The 17,872-nt window shown below is 40.7% G+C and overlaps 1 protein-coding gene across 3 annotated transcripts in view; it reads left to right on the top strand.

Moving 5' to 3' along the window:
- CNTNAP5 (contactin associated protein family member 5) overlaps positions 1 to 17,872 on the top strand; it is an 801,428-nt gene that overhangs the window by 690,850 nt on the left and 92,706 nt on the right. For all 3 annotated transcript variants that reach the window (XM_019469410.2, XM_053909896.1, XM_019469409.2), the window contains exons 18-19: positions 1,177 to 1,416; positions 9,652 to 9,876. In XM_019469410.2, coding sequence (XP_019324955.2) covers positions 1,177 to 1,416; positions 9,652 to 9,876 — 465 coding nt within the window. The remainder of the gene's footprint in view (positions 1 to 1,176; positions 1,417 to 9,651; positions 9,877 to 17,872) is intronic.

A 17,872-nucleotide genomic window follows, 5' to 3' on the forward strand; every position in this document is an offset into this window, starting at 1 on the left:
AGTTTCTGTGTCTCCCACCCCCCTCTGCCTCTGTCTCTGCCCATCCGCCTCCCCCTGCTCATGCTCTGTCTTTCTCTCTCTCAAAAACAAATAAACATTTAAAAATTAAAAATAAATATCTCCTGATGAGATTTAGTTTAATTTCTTGGCTTATTGTCTCTCTGTTCACATTTTTCTGATATCTGAGGTTTGGGATAGTAGAGTCCTGGGTTCCCAATGGTAACAAAATCCTCTGTCACTTGGAATCTACTCCATTCTTAAATAATTTGCAAAGAGCATTGTGAATCTCTCTGATAACTTCAGGATGTACCCACAGCAGAAAAGTTGGGTTATAATCCGGTTCTGTATTCCAGAAGGAGAAATTTCTCTTCCAAATAATAATTTGGAGGTAAGTGCTAGGATAGTGCTCTCTGTCTCTCTTTATATATACACATACATATAAATGACCTACTGGTTCCAGTCATTGTAAGGGCTCAGGAGAAGGCATAGAAAAGAGTAATGATTGAGCACATACTACATTCCATGCTCTTAACTAAGCTTTACGAAAATACACTAAACAGACTTATTATTATTTTACAGATCAAGTAGCTAAGATGAGGTCATCCAGTGGTCAGTGTGGCTAATCAGCTAGTGACCTGGAGTATGACTCCATGTCTGTGTCCCAAAGCCCGCCCTCCTTCCAGGGCTCGCATCGCACTACAGGAGCCATGCAAGACTTGTTCCCATGTTCTAACTTCATGTGCCTAACAGCTTGCTTCTCACTTTGTCCGAAGGGACAATCTCCCTTGTGCATTCTACTTCAGACAAAAGTCTGCTGGAGACGACATCAGAACACATTTTATTTCATTTGCAAGGAACATGGTGATCGAAAGTTTCTGTCTGAAACATGTAAGGTACAGGATTCCATGTGAAGCATATTATTTTTTCTCTTTCTTTTTTTTTTTTTTTTTTTTTTTTTGAGTTGGGGTGAGCTTCTTCCCGGCCTGGAGAGACATGCAATGCATTTTGCACATGCTGTTTGAATTCCTAATTCTCACCTGAAGCTATAAATGAAAAGTTCAACACAGCAGGACCACAGAACGACACATAACTGTTATGAGTATCTTGCTATTAAACCTAAAACATTGAATGGTATGATACCTTACTTTTTTTTTTCTTTTATTTTTTACTGCTTAGGGGGAACATCATCAAGACAGAAAGGCTTCCTAGGATGCATACGCTCATTACACTTGAATGGGCAGAAGTTGGACCTGGAGGAGAGGGCCAAGGTCACGTCTGGAGTCCGGCCGGGATGTCCAGGCCATTGTAGCACTTATGGTGGCATCTGCCACAACGGGGGCAAGTGCGTGGAGAAGTACAGTGGGTACTCGTGCGATTGCACCAACTCACCATATGAAGGGCCCTTTTGCAAAAAAGGTACAACAGGCACCTCTGTTTTTCCCGTGTTGTATTCTAGTGCCTCCAAGCCACGGTCAATTCATGCCCTCAGTCAGTTCCCAAGCGATCATTTATCTTCTTCAGTTTCACTCTGTTTAAAGACTCTGTGTAACTCCTCAGCATAATTACATATACCCATCTCACTGTGTGTTGACATTGGCAGTACAGTTGAACTGGATAGATAGTAACAGCGTACCATGTCTCCTTGGCCCAGGGGCCAGCTGAGGCCTGGGAGAAGTGGACTCTCATTTCTGTTGTATCAGCCAGATTGCCAGGGGTGCACTATCTTCCCAGTTCCAGTTCCTTAGCCCACACGTGTAATCACAGAATTATAGAATCTACCCCTGGAAGTGTCTCAAGGAGGCTTAAAGTCATTTTAAAGCATTTTTTACAAATAGAAAGCTTATAGGTAAGTGAGTAGACATCTAGCATACATCTAGTAAAATCAATAGCATACATCTAGTAAAATCTCCCTATTCTGCAGATGATGTGAGTACGGTCTGAAGCTTTAAAAGCCTTGCCTGGAAACTCACATTTAGTTCATCAAGGGTCTGGGAATGAAACACAGAGATCAAAATCCCTGCCCCGGTGTCTTTCTATATCCCCTCCTAATCTTATTATTTCATTACATTGGCAAAACTAACCATGATGGATGTATATCTTGAACGAGGAGTGATGATCATGGTGTAAATTCTCTAGAAAAATTCAAGATAACTCTACAAACTATAAAATGGGATTATTCAGTATAAACACTTAGTATTTTTTCAAACACAAAGGCAAAAGATTAGGTCTCCTATCTACGCAAGATTGTAAAGTTTATTTTATTGATGGAAAGAAAAAAGTTTGTTGAACAAATAATGTACACAATATTTCAAGAGCAGCATTTAAGCTATTAAAATGTTTCAATTACTTTGAAACACCATTTACATATAAACAATGATGGCAATTATACACAATTCTTGTCAATTCATTACAACTCATTTCTCAAACACCTCTACCAAACAGTGCTTTATTTAGTCCAGTTTCCTGTTGGAACTTAGAAACAATGGAGAAGAGAGGAGCACTCAGTGTTCTCTTTGAAGGACTCTGTAATTTAAGCTCTTCATCATTCACGCTGGCGTTCTCCCCAGTCAGATTGAATTACTTGCTTATTGTTGAGAACCATTGTATTTGTTGGGGTAAAAAATAATGGTACAAACTTTAGGGCCAACAGTGTGTTGGGCCCTTCCTTCATCAGCTTGACATAAAGTGGTCCCATCCCAGTAGGTATTAAATGTGCTAAGAGACACAAAGACACCACTGGATTTTCACCCTGAGTGAGGTCTCTGATTAACTTCCCCTAAAAAAAAAACCTTAAATGCCACCCTTAGTCTAGTCCCAGAAGAAGCAAATACAGAATAAACACCACCAGCCCTAGTTACAAAGGTATACTGGCATTGTTTTCCAGGATCTATATCCAAGTTGTATGTTTGAAAGAAAAAAAAAAAAAAAAGAACAGTGTTGTTCTATATTTCTCCAGAGACATTGGTCAGACATCTCATAGATCATATTGTTCTAAATTTAGCCTAATTTTTCATTGGCTTTTTCTTTCCCCTGAAACAACTCTGATTAAGTATCTTCTGTCCCTACCCCCATATCTTTTTGCTGCATATATTGAAATAGCCTGTGTTCTCTCCCCATTTTTTACTTTGATCTATAAGCAAAATAGACAAATATGTGCTTAGCCTTTTCAGCTTGCTTCATATTTCACAGCCCCAGACTTTCACCCCTTTCTCATAAATCTAAGGAAATGGTTCCCTTTATATTCAGTACCTGCATAGTATGTAGAAGAAACCTTTTAACCTAGTCTTGTAGCCACACCAATTGCCTAGGGAAGTGTACCATGGGAGCCATTAGCTATGTGATGGTCCTGAACAAGGGTGCTTTTCTATGTTATTAACTAGTAGGGCATGTGTAACTTAGGGGGTGCAGATACTGGAAATATGTGGGGTGGAGTTACCAATGCCTGGGCCAGAACCATAATCCATTGATCCACTTCCTGTTTCTGATGATAGTACAAAGTAACAATAATCTTGAGATTAGTTAGTAGTTATTGATTGCAACATACATTCCTTATGGCCAGCCTAGTGGGGAGGATATTAACATCCACATTTAACATATTGAGAACATTGAAGTTCATGGAGTTTTAATGACTTGCTAATAAATGTCAGAGCTGAAGATCCATCCAGCACTTTTTGGTTTCTTTTTTCTCTTTAAAAACCCTAATTTCATTCTGTATAGGAATACAGTATTAGGATTCAAATATTATTTTCTGCTTTGTGTGTGTGTGTCTTTTTTTTAATGTTTATTTATTTTTTGAGAGAGAGAGACAGAGATACAGAGAGACAGAGACAGAGAGACAGAGTGTGAGCTGGGGAAGGGGCAGAGAGAGGGAGACATAGAATCTGAAGCAGGCTCCAGGCTCTGAGCTGTCTGCACAGAGCCCAATGTGGGGCTCTAACTCACAAACCGCAAGATCATGACCTGAGTCAAAGTCAACACTTAGCCGACTGAGCCACCCAGGCGCCCCTCTCTCTCTTTTTAATTGAGATGTAATTTTTATACCCTAAAATCCACCATTTTAAATTGTATAATGAAGTGATTTTTAGCATATTCACAAAGTTGCATAGCCATCACCATTATTTAATTTCAGAATATTTTTATCACCCTAAAAATAAATATTATATCCATTAGTACCTACCTCTCATTCACCTTCCCCCACTGTCCCTAAAAAACAACTGATTTACTTATCTATCTCGACATTTTAGATAAATGGAACCACTAGCCTTTTTGTGTCTAGATTCTTTCACTTAGCATGTTTCTAAGATTCATCCATGCTGTAGCATTTTTTAGTATTTTGTTCCTTTTTTGTTTCCAAAGAGTATTTTATTCCATTATATGAATCCAACACACACACACACACACACACACACACACACACACACACACACACATATATATATCTGTTCATCACTTGGTGGCCATTGGGATGTTTCCATTTATTTGGTTATTATAAATAATGCTACTAACATTCATATATATGTTTTTGTGTGGACTTATATTTTCTGTTCTCTTGGGCGTATGCCTAGAAGTAGAATTACTGTGTCATATGGTAAATGTATGTTTAATTTTTTGAGGAAACTGGCAAACTATTTTCAAAGTGGCTGCTCCATTTTACATTCTCACCAGCAAAGTACAAGGATTCCAATCTCTCCACATCCTCACCAACACTTGTTATTATCTGCCTTTTTAATAACAGACATGTTACTGTGAATGTGTGAAATGGTATCCCATTGTGGTTTTGACTTTCATTTCACTGATGACAAATAACACTGGACATCTTTCATGTTCTTATTGACTGTATACCTTTTTTGGTGATACATTAATTTAAATTTTTGCTTGTTTTTTGATTGAGCTATTTTTCTTTTCTTTTTTAGTTGCAGGAATTGTTTGCATATTCTGATTACAATTCTCACATTAGATATATGCTTTGTAAATATTTTCCCCATTTTCATTTTGTCCATTATACCTTGTGAAACACAAAAGTTTTTCATTTTCATACCATCCAGTTCTTCTTATTGTTTTATTTTAGTTGATTGTGTTTGGTATTATGTCTAACAAATCATTGCCTAACTGAATCTCATGAAGATTTATGTCTATGGTTTCCTCTAAAAGTTTTTATAGCTTGATCCAGTTTGAATTAATTTTTGTAGCTGGTGTAAGGCAGGGGTTCAATTTAATTCTTTTGCCCATGGATATCCAACTATTCTAACACCATTTATTGATGTGTGCTTGTCTTTAGCCCCCCTCAACCCCCACTATTGTATGAAGAATCTAGGTATAACTGTTGTCATTTTTTTTCCAATTAAAAAGTTAGACAATATATTTGGAAATTTACCTGGAAATATATTTGGAAATCTAGAAAAATAAAAAATCTAATTCCTCAAAGACAAACATTAAAAAGAAAATCTGATTTTCTTCTAGCTCTTTTCTTTGCATTTAACCTAGCTGCTGTAATTCTGCATTTCATATCTATATTTTATGCCTACATTTTCTTTATTTCGTTTTATACACATTTCTATATAATTCATCAGTTTTAATGACTGCAGTATATTTCATCTGGTGGGGTTGCCTCAGCTCGTGTCACCCATTCTATCCCCAGAGCAATTTAGCTTAGCAACAGTGGTGCCATTCTGCAATCTGGCACTTGATCTGCCTAAATTCAGCTTCTAGCTCCTCTACAGTCTACAGTGTGTGGCATTGGTTGTGTAACTCGCCTCCCGATTCCTTGGTTTTCTCATCCAAAAAATTAGAAAATTCAAAAATCCTTTACGGAGGATTGTGGTGAACATTTTTTTTTTTAACGTTTGTTTATTTTTGAGAAGAGAGAGACAGAGCATGAGCGGGAGACGAGAGAGAAAGAGGGAGACACAGAATCTGAAACAAGCTCCAGGCTCTGAGCTGTCAGCACAGAGCCCAATGTGGGGCTCGAACTCACAGACCGCGAGATCATGACCTGAGCTGAAGTCGGATGCCCAACCGACTGAGCCACCCAGGCGCCCCTGTGGTGAACATTTTAATGAGCACTTCACAAAGCACTTGGGATAATGCCTGGCAAATAAAGTCCTACAGAGCGCTTGCTCTTATTATTGTCTTGGAATTTTAGATTGCTCCAAATTTGGCACAAAAATAATGCTGTGATAAACACATGTATTGATTTTTTCTCCGTAATGGAATTTCAGTGAAAAAATAGTATGCATATTTAGGTACTCTTTACCAATTGCCAAAAACCTGTTGAAAAATTATTTATTATTTACCTTCCTGCCAACATATCTTTCTTTTTTTTGCTTTTTATTACAAAAAAAACCAGTTCTATATGATAATAGGGAGAAGAGTTTCAGAACCCTCATGAATCCATTATCTAGCTTCAAAAATGACCAACTCATGGCCATTTTTATTTCATCTATACACTCACATCCTCTCCTCCTCCTCCTTTATTATTTCAAAGCAAACTTCAAATATCACATCATTTTGTCTATAAATATTACAATATGTATTGCTAAAAGATAAGAGCTTATTAAAAACACAGATCCACAGGATCTTTGCAATAAGAAAAATTAAACATGTCTAATATTACGAAATATACACTCACCATTCAAATTGCCAATTTTACCATTTATTTTTAGTTGGATGTTTTGCCAAATTAATGACAGCTTGATTAATTTCTAGGTAATCACTGGCCTACTCATTACCTTTATACTCATTCTAAGTTGTGTCCCTATTATTGAGACCAACTATTGTCCATTGAGTTCCTACCATGTGTCCTGCTTTTACACAATGTCTTTCAATTGTTCTACCCACCACAAGATTAAATCCACCCCTCTTTGTAGGTGACATTTTGAGCTGAGGTTGAGGGGGGATCCCGTGAGATTGTTGGAGAAGGGGCACAGCCAGGTTCCAAGCTCCCAGTCCGTCAGACTCCACAGCTGGCTCAGAGATACATTCTCTGCAGTGCCACCCTGTTTCCCTGCTGTTTCTTATAATTCACTCAACACTTTACTCCTGGTCAGTGTGGAGCTCCTCTTTCCGGTCTGATTAGGCTACTCTGACCATAGAGACATGCAGCTCTGGGAATCACCATCTCTGTCACACACACATCAGACTCTAGGCTACCTCTCATTGTGGTTTGTTTTGTTTTGTTTGATGCATGAGCTTTCTTCTCAGAATGTAATCAGCATAGTTTTAGATGATCACATCTAGTTAAAATGTTTCTTCCAATTAGACCAGTGGTTTTGTGTGTTCAGATAAATCACTCAGGGAGCTTAAATATGATCAGGGAGCTTAAAATCTTAGACTATAAAATACAAGAAACTTAGAGAATAATAGAATCCAGTGTTTTGCTGAAGGAAGTTTTATGTTGAAAGTGACAGTATCTAAATATTAAACATTAAAATAATTAAACATTAAGAATAATTAGATCTGGGGTTAGGGGAGAAGGGAAGACAGAAATTTGGTAGGATACTTCTAGCTTAAAAATGCTTTACATTGTAATTTCCTGTCCTAAGTATAAGGAAAAAAATGAAATCTGTATATGCCCACATCTAATATGCTATTCATAACAGAATGCTCTGAATTATAGTTATATTTGAACACACACACAACATCAAATAAAAGCCATTATTCTGTTAACGAGGAGATAGTAGCTCAAAATGCAGGCCAAGCGTCCCCAAGGAAATTCACTCAAGGAAAGTGCTTGAATCAAGCTGATGATTAACCGGAATCCTCTCTGTCACAAGTCTCTGCTGCATATCTTTGTAATCAGGAGTACGGATGTTGTAACCTGAATGATAAATGCAGAACACTTTCTCTGAACCTTTAGTCAAAATGAACTGGTATTCCCAATCTGCCACCAATATGCATAAATATGCAACTTTAATTTTTTGGCACTGTTACAGACTGTTATAGAATTTTCACAAAGGTAGAACAAATTTGCAATGAAATTAGGAAGGGAAAGCCAGGTTTGATTATGTTCTAGGTGCCACCAACTCAATCAAGAAATTTCATGGAGAATTAGGTGAATTCCACATATCATTCAGGAAAAAAAGAAACCAATCACGCCAATATGGGTTCGTGTTTATTGTGCTATCTTTATGGTAAAGGTTTGCTGCAAGATCTGAGCTATGTTGTTCTAAAAGGAACCTTTCCTCTGTGCCCTGATAGTATATTACTCTAAGGCAGTAACATTGAAAGAGAACTTACGAGCAGCCTTGATTGAAAGAAAAGAATATCTCAGGGCACCTGGGTGTCTCAGTCAGTGTGGCATCTGACCCTTGGTTTCGGCTCAGGTCATTATCTGAGTGAGTTTGAGCCCCGCATGGGGCTCTATGCTGACAAGGCTGAGACTGCTTGGGATTCTCTCTCTCTCCCTGTCTCTCTGCCCTTCCCCTGCTTGTGCTTTGTCTCTCTCTCTCAAAAATAAACAAATACACATGAAAATTTAAAAAAAGAAAGAAAATATTCCGGCATTGGGTTGGGTATGCAGTCAATAAACAGATAGTTTGTGAAGGAAATGGGGATGGGTTCAGGTTGAAGTCTCTTCTAATATGGAAAGTCTGTAAGTTCACACTGTAGTGGCTAACTGTTAGAAGCGCTCTACACACAGTATCTCATTTATCCACTGAGAAATATAGTTGACGTAAGTGTTACACTTCCCATCCACCAGATGCCAAAACAGTCTCCACAGGATTCACTAGCTTGCCTGGGACCACACAGCTAGTATGAAATTGATCCAGCCCAGACCTAGGGCTGAAGCCAAATCCTGTGCCAGTTCCACCAAACTAAAGTGGTAACAGTTGGAGTAAGCATATTATAGAGGGAATGTGGGTGATTTGCACATTCCTGCTAATTGAATGTCATAAATTTGTAGATGCTGCCTTTCTCCATGGTGGCGGCAGAACTCCATCCAACGTGCGATGCTATAGGAATTGTTTCCCATAGGAAGCCCTGTTTGCTCAAGTCTTGGCTCTTTTTGGACTCGAATGTCAATTCCTAGACATCCCAAAAAATGGAGTCCAGGGGTTGAATACCCATGCCTTTTCTACTAGTTCCAGGGATTCTCTCTCTTCTGTTTCCATGGATCCTCACGTTTTATCCAACACCATAGAGGGTTACTGCAGAGCCTCCTCCAGTGTCCTATTCTCAGTAACTTAGAACCCACTCACAATCCTCCTAACACACCAGAAAAGCACTAGCTGGAACAGTTAGAACCTCAGTTTTGAAACGAGGAAGGTCGCAGTGAAATTTATCACTACGGTGCTGGCGGCAGGGACGGTTTATCTTTGCTTCTCGAGAAATCCGCCTGGCACATGGTAGTTATACCGCAAATGTATGTTAAACTGGAACTAAACTCCAGGTTGCAAATCTCAGCTCTCTTTTTTAAAGCTATGCAACCTTGTTCAAGGTGCTTAACCTCTGCAGCCTCGTGTTTCTCATTTGTAAATAAGAGTAATGACTTCTGCCACTTCGAACTTATTGTGGAAAGCGTAGTGTATAATTCAGGTAAAAAAAAAACCCCTCACATAGTGCTTGTTGCTTAGCAAACAATAAACAGTTATTGCTAGCCTGAATAATCGACTAAATGTGGCAATGTGTGCGTTCCCCTCTTCTATGTTTCAGAGGTTTCTGCTGTTTTTGAGGCTGGCGCTTCAGTTACTTATATGTTTCAAGAACCCTACCCGGTGACCAAAAATATAAGCCTCTCATCCTCGGCGATTTACACAGATGCAGCTCCATCCAAGGAAAATATTGCGTTTAGCTTTGTGACAGCTCAGGCGCCCAGCCTCTTGCTCTACATCAATTCATCTTCTCAGGATTCCCTGGCCGTCCTGCTCTGCAGGAATGGTGAGTACTGACAGCATGAAGCCTGACGAAGTGTCATGTTGGGCTGAGGGACAGTGCATGCCCTCCAGAACGCTGCAGAATTTCAACTTAACTTTGGTCCCACCTGGGCAGCTTAATGCCAGAGCTCCAGCCAAAGCCTTGATTGTACTTTACCTTTATGACTTGCAATTGGTATTCAGGGCCAGTGTCAATTCATTGCTGAAGTCTCAAATGCGTTGACTTTAATTTGCCTCAACTGTGTCGCAGTAATTCTTTATTATTTATTCTGTGCTGGAGTCCATTAAGTGCAAAGGAGAAGATCATAAGCATATCTGTATTTCGGAAGGACACTCATCACATATATCGTGTCATCTTTGCTGCAGTCTCCTTTACTGGGGGCCGTTAAAACAACTGGCGTAAATGCAGGCCGTATGCCTAGAAGTCGATTGCCTAGGTCTTGGAGAGAAGTTGTAGATGTGAGTCAAAACCTTGTGGAATACGGGGCTTGGTGCTGAGGATCAGACTTTGAAGAGAATGTACACAAAATGGAATCTGCAAAGGTTAGAAGGGTATAGGGGCTGGAACGCACTTGATGCAAGGGATGTTGAAGGACACCAAGTCTGACAGTGCTTAGGAGAAGTCAGGTTTTCTCACTACGTAATTCCAGCCAGCAATGAGCAGGACTTTTGGTCCTGGTCAAGAGCATGTGAGATCGGAATCCTAGGGGATGGAACAAGTATTAGAACTGGTCATGAGGGCAAAGATGTGGCCATCCCAGTCGTCTGATCTCAAAGAACACATTCCCATGATTAAGAAAATGTTCTTTCTCCTCTTGTAATTTGCCAATGTAATGAGAGGAGGCTGGGCTTTAGAACCATCCCTGGGATGGACTGTGCTGAGGCCATAGAAGGCCATTGGAATATGCAGCCATACTCTGACCTCTTTCGACCTTAGGCCGATTTCTCTTGCTCTATTTTTTTTTTTTTTGGAAGTGGGGGAGTGGTAGGAGGTCTTCTTCTTTGCTTCATCTTGCTTTCTGTCGATTTATGACACTGAAAGTAAAGAATGATGTGTGAGCCTCACACAAAGATCAAACCTGGTGGGCGAGTGAGTTGAATCAGGCCTGAAGTACATTAAGAATGACAGCGTCCCACTGACAATTTTATTCTAAGAGCAAATGCAAGGGAAGAAAAAAAGAGAGAGAGAGAGAGCCTGGGTGGTGACTGACCACTCCAAGACTATCTGATCTTGAAGAGCCTATAAGAGAGAAAGGAACCATTATGGGTTATTAGACCTCTTATTAGTCAGCAGACCTTTGTATGATTAGAACCATTATATTAACATGTCAGTTCTTAAACTTTGCCCCCATAATGTCTCTGTGAGGTGAATAAGGCTGGCTGAGGATGCTGAGGCATAGATTAACTGATTAACTTAGGCCAGGCAGATAACTCAGGACACGGCTGAGACCAGAGGCCAGATCTCCTGATAATCAGCCCCACCATCTTTCCTCTAAGCTAGACGATCCTGCTGTGATGTGGCTAGACTACAGTAAGTTACAGAGCAGTGAGATGCAAGTTTTCTGCAAAGCATCTCTTACGTGTGGTTCCATGGCCCATTTGTACCTGCCAGGTTGTATCTGTGGATATAGACAGTGCATAACAGGAATAAGTATATCTGACTACATAAATACTACCCCACATACTCTCCTTCTCTCTCTCTCCACACACACACACACACACACACACACACACATTCTGGACACCATTCTAATTAATGTACACAGCTCTTAATTCTTATGATAATCCAACGTGATTGGCGGTATTAATCTCATAGTTCCAGCAACTAAGGCATACAGAGCTTAAATAACTTGCTTAAAATCTCACAGCAAGTAAGTAAAAGAGCTATAATTCAGTCTTCCCTCCTGGAGTCTGGTAGCATACTTTATGTCCTTAACCATAAGCTCTAAATGAAGAGTGTTAATTTATTTTTTGAAACAATGTGCTTTAAATAAATTGAATTTATTTCATTAGGCGGGCATGCTTGAATTCTGTCTGATCACTTATTTTCTTAAACTCTAAAGCCTCACTTCCGTGAAAGCTTTACTTGACCCTATGGGCATTTATGTTCTTTAAGTCCTGGCTAAGTGCAGAAATCAAGGAGATACTTATGCCTTGTTTGTTTGTTTGTTTGTTTTAAGCTTAGGTCTCAGGGAGAGACTGAAAGTTCAGGCTTCAAGAGAGATGAGTGGCCAGGCAGGGACTAGTCATGGAATGCCCCCACTCTCCTCACTACCTCCCCCATTGCTGTAGGAACTCTTGTCACACCGCACAGTCCATGATTTAGGACCCTGGGCACTTCCTGCCATCTCCTTGTCCTACAGAGACACAGCTGAGATATGTCCCCATTCATTAATTCTTCCACCGATTCCCCACTGCACAGTATCAGGAACTGTGGAGAGCAAGAAAAATAAACAGGATGCAGTGCTGTGTAAACACCATAAGGAAAAAGAGAGACTCGAAACTGCCTTACAGTTTTTGATGGACAGTCCAGGTACATGAGGGAATGAAGTTGTCCAGATTTCTCAGGCAACCTAACTACAAGTTAGATATTGTCTAACTTTGAGGATGAATCTGCTAGGAATTCAGGGGTTATATAATAGGGCAAATGCCTTGAGCAAGAGTGAATCCCTTGCCATCAGAGGTCTTCAGACAGTAATTAAATGGCAATTTGTTGGAGAAACCATAAGAAGAATTCTGGCAGTGGATGAGGGAGAAAAAGAACCTCTGAGTTCCTTTCCAAGTCTGAGATTTTGTTATTCTCTGTTCCCTTCCTGTGTAGTCTTACATTTATATTTCTTTCTGCTGGGGCCGTGTTTGCAGCCTTTGAAATACTTCTATGAGGAATTAAAACTTGGTATTGGTACAACTTGTTCCCAGTATGCTCACGGTATCAGGCCGCTGACCTAACTTCCAGGGAGTCAAATGGGGACCCTGCTTAGTGAGGAGATAGGCATACTTATACTAAGACTTTGATAGACTTCAGTGAGAGATATAACCTCTGAAAATACTAATGGTAAGAATACCTACAGCTTATAAAAAAAAAGAATTAAGTGAACAAAGACAGTAAAGGGTTAACTAGGGAAAGTCTTTCTGTGGAAAGGTTTTACAAGACTGACTCACACCTCTCTGCGATGAAGTTAAGCGTTTTCTGTTAGTACAGGTTTCTTCACCTTTCTTTGATTTAAGACACCTCTGGGAATCTGGTGGAAATCATGATGAGAAGATCATTGTTAAAAGGAGTCCTTTTTGTTCTTCCCAGGAGGAAGAAAATGCCCATGGCCGTGTCGTACAAAATGGCCCCCGTTTCAGTACTGTGAGTTAAGAAGCCAGGGAGTGGAGACAGGTGGATAAACTGTGTAAATACTGAACAAAATCCTTGGCTTGCAAATCTATTTAATATGGGTGTTCGGGCCGGAGGAGAGAAGAGCAGTGGGACTCCCAAGTCATGCTTCTGAGTCTCCCCCTGGCGGGGGTTTGGTTGGCACTTTTGGAATCCTTCCTATGCCCTTCATCATTTTTCTTGAAGTTTCGCCAACCAGAGACTTATTCAGGTTAAGCCGCTGCTGTCTTTTCAAATGAAAACACGTCCTTTTTCCTAAAGGAAGAAAAGAATTTTCATTTCTTGGATGGAAGATTAGAGAAAGAAAAGGAGGCATTTGGGTTTAGGGAGACCTTAGGAGAGTGAGGGTGTTTGTGGTCTGATGGGCTGGAGCTTTGGGCGGAAGGCCACTTCTCAGAGAAATGGCAGCTGGGAGAGAAGGAGCGGATGAAGGAGGAAAGGGTCCAGAGAAGGTAATGGGAGTGTACATTTCAATTCCACAGCATTTCACTGAAGGATGGCTGTACCTCCTGCACAGTTCTATGGAGTTCTTCAAACTTGTCATTTGATAAATATTCACAGAGCATCTATCAGGGAGCAGGCACTATTTTATGTACAGGAGAGACAGATTCAGACAGGATCCTGTTCTGCCTTTCAGGACCTAGTCTGGGGACAGAGGCACAATAAACAAAGAAAACAATGTGCCACAGATGTGGGGTAGAGTCTGTTCCAGATTGAATGAGGGAAGGAGGGTAACAAAAGGATTCTTGGAGATAGTGAGCCTTGATTTGGGCCATGAAAGAGAAGTGTTTTCTAGGCAGACATTAGATCATTGTTTAATAAAATGAGAGGTTTCTTTGACTGTTTCTCATTGTCTCCATTTTATTTCCATTGCATGTGAAACATATATATATATATATATATATATTTTTTTTTTTCCCCCAATCATTTCCCCTTTCTACTCTTTCATTGCGTGTCCTTCTTGGCCCCTTGATAGTAAAAATAAAAAAATCAAATTGAGAATATGTGCTAAGTCTAAGGCCATCAATCTATGGTGAAATCATTTGAGTACAACATCTGAACAGGGCCCCAGGTCACCTTCCCCTGGTGGCTGTTCTGCTGCCCTCCGGCACCAAATGGTTTGTCTGACTTTGCCTCAGCATTTCCTTTTTATCAACTTTTTTTTTTTTTTTTAACATATACATTCATAAGGATTCACTGTCTGCATTTGTGATTGCACACACCTTGGAGGGAATAATGATGAACCTGGACACTTTACATTTTGAACAGACTGACTCAAGGGAGACAGGGATAAGGAGGAATCCAGAGAGGGAGCATCTTCAAAGTACAGACTTCAACAGCTGCTGGCCAGGGCTGGCTTGACCCTAGACTACTCTCAGCTTCTCACTGCTTTCTTGTGGAAGACTTTCAAAGTTTAGTTCTGCCTCCTACCACTCCCTTTGTGACACCAGCATATACCTGAGTACCTCAGAGTAGCAGGAACCCCAATAAACAGCCTGAGAAAAGCATACCTCCGAAAGCGTAACCATGACCACTTCAGTCTCTGGCTTATGTTAAGCAACACTTTGCTGCTTTTGAACTTCAAATTCCCAAAAGTCTTTTGATATCTGCAGGACTGTTTTGGTTGGTGCATTTCCATCATTTCTGGGCTTTCCAATAATCTCTTGCTGGGAGGACATACCAGCCGGGTCCTGCTGAGCAGCTCTCCTCCATTTCAGACTAATGTGGTTATGCCACACCATGACCTTGAGAGGGCAGTCAAGAATCCCTCCTCCTCGTGTCCTCTTAGAGGAAAGTCAAAGATATGGGCAGGCACAAATGGCATCTCTAGTATCAGACAGTTAATCCACTGACCAAGGGGTGGGTCTGAGAGGAGAAATAGAGGTATGATGAATAAAACTGGATCTAGGTCATCTTTCTTATTTTTCTTCTCTCCCTTGTTGTGGATTTCTCTCTCTCCCTCTTTTTTAAATGTTTATTAATTATTTTGAGAGTGAGATAGTATGCAAGCAGGGGAGACGGACAGACAGGGAAAGAATCTCAGTCAGGTTCTATGCTCAGCATGGAGCCCGATGAGGGCTTGATCCCGTGACCTGAACCAAAATTAAGAGTTGGGGGCTTAGCTGACTGAGCCACCCAGGCAGCCCAATGTTGTAGATTTCTTATTTTGTGGTATGCTCATAAGTCCATGAAGATTGTGTCCTTCAGAGAGCCTGGGTGGCTCGGTGGGTGAAGCGTCTGACTTCAGCTCAGGTCACGATCTCATGACTCATGCGTTTGAGCCCTACATCGGGCTCTGTGCTGACAGCTCAGAGCCTGGAGCCTGCTTTGGATTCTGTGTCTCCCTCTCTCTCTGCCCCTCTCCCACTCATGCTCTGTCTCTCTCTTTCAAAAATAAACATTAAAAAAAATTAGGAAAAAAAACATTGTGTGCTTCTAAAATCCATATGTTGAAGCCCCAATTCCTTGTATTTTGAGTGAGAAGGAAGTTAAGGTTAATTTAAGGTTAAGGTTAGAAGGGGAGAGCCCCAATCTGCTATGGTTAGTGTCCTTAAAAGACGAGGCAGCAGAGTTTTCTGTCTGTCTCTGTCTCTCTCTGCCATGTGAGGACACAGTGAGAAGGTGGCCATCTGCGAACCAGGAGGAAAGTCTTCACCAGCGACTAAACTGGCTGTCACCTTGATCTTGCTGCCATCCAGAACTGTGAGAAAATACATTCCTGCTGGTTGGTCTACCTGGTCTACAGTATTTTGTTATAGCAGTTCGATCAGGCTAAGAGAAAGATCAAATGAGAAAATGTAAGAGGATGTGCTTCATAGACTGTAAAGTGCAAAACACATTGTATTTTCATATTGATAATCATAATATGAGTGATCTGCGTGCTTGGGTGGTCAGAACATGAATGTTAAAGGTGGGATTCGGATACACAGAGATTAAAATTTCATCCGAAAAGGACATGAAAATCGCCCATTGCTTAGAGGCAGAGCGTCTAATGGTGGAGGAGGGTGACATTACCCTGAGGAAGGAGAAAGATGAGGCAGAGGGTCTCCAGCCTGCACCTTAGCTGCTGTCATTAGGTACAGGCATTTGCTTTTGATATACACAAGTATGAAAACCAAAAATAAAAAAAAAAGAAAAAGAAAACTTTAAGAATGGCTTTCTCAGATACCCTCTGAACTAGATCTTTGGGGAACTTGTCTGATGTTTCTGAAATAAAGATAAACAGACAGGCAGACAGACATAAAATAACTGAAAAGCAGGACATATTCACAGGACTCACTGTATGACCAGGCCCAGCAAGATACAACTGAGGGACATAGTCAAACTCTTGGAAACGCCCACCTCACACCTTGGCTGTGGAGCTGGCTGGACGGCAAGTGCCAGCATCGAGGAAGCCAAAACAAGAAGAACAGAGCTACTGAGTCAATGCTCTAATCCCCTGCATGAAGAGCAATAATCAAAGACTAGTATGGAATTAAGGGTAACCAAAAATACAAAATGCAATTAACTCTGCAAACATTTATTTAATACCTCCTCCATTTATCTGCCGGGGCTGCCATAACAAAATACCACAGACTACGTGGCTTAATCTACAGAAATTTATTTTCTCACAGTTCTGAAGACTGGAAGTCTGAGATCAATGCACCAGCCGGGTTGGTGTCTGGCGAGAGCTGCCTCATTGAGTTGTAGGAGGCTCCTTTCTTACTGTGAGTTCACATGGCCTTTCCTTAGTATTATGTGCCTGAGAGAGAAAGGGAGTGTGCTCTGAAAAGGACACTCATCCTATTGGATCAAAGTCCCACCGTTAGAAGCTCATTTAACTGCAATGACATTCCTACAGGCTCTCTTTCCAAATACAGTCCCACTGGGGATTAGGACTTCAACTATGGAATTGAGGGGGACACATACATTCAGTTCACAACAGCTCCCATGTGCTAGATGCTGTCCAAGGTGCTCATAATAGAAGAACAAATATGGTGTCATTGAATTGGGGAGATTCTTGACATTGGGTTCCAGGTACAATTAATCTTTGTAAGGTCAGCATCCAGCAGAGTACTCAGCAAAGAGTTGGCCTTGGTATTCTTGGATTGAATTATGTCTTGCAAGTGTCGGGGACGTCCCCCAGAGTCCATGAGATGACAGTGGGGCTATTGGGGGGCAGAGGACACTTCTTCTCAGTCCATCATGATCCAAGTAAATATGGGCATGAATATAAATTATTAGCATGCTTAATTCTGTTCTTACTGAGATTCCATTCTGTCACCTGTGACATACTTTTGAGAGGCAGGGTTGTTTGGGCAGTGGGGCTCTGGGGAGCTGGCATTCTTTTATTTTATTTTCTGCGGCCCTTTGAGATCTCTGTACTTTCCCAGTTTAAAAACCTTTTTAGAAATTTCCCAAGAATTGAGCAACTGTTTATTTTTTTCCAGCAAGGCTGGTTGCTTACGACTGTACTGTGAGAATCAAGAGAATTATTGTCTGGTCTTGTGCTTCATTGTTTGTAAAAAGAGAAAAGGCGTGCGCTTGGTGCCTTAGTTTCTTCATCTGTAAATTTGGGATAATTGCATTGGTCAAGGGTTGCACAGCAGTGTTATTGAGGATTAATAAAATCCTGTAG

Source organism: Panthera pardus, unplaced genomic scaffold, assembly GCF_024362965.1.
Source record: "Panthera pardus isolate Hobbes unplaced genomic scaffold, ASM2436296v1 HiC_scaffold_10, whole genome shotgun sequence".
NCBI classification, from domain to species: domain Eukaryota; kingdom Metazoa; phylum Chordata; class Mammalia; order Carnivora; family Felidae; genus Panthera; species Panthera pardus.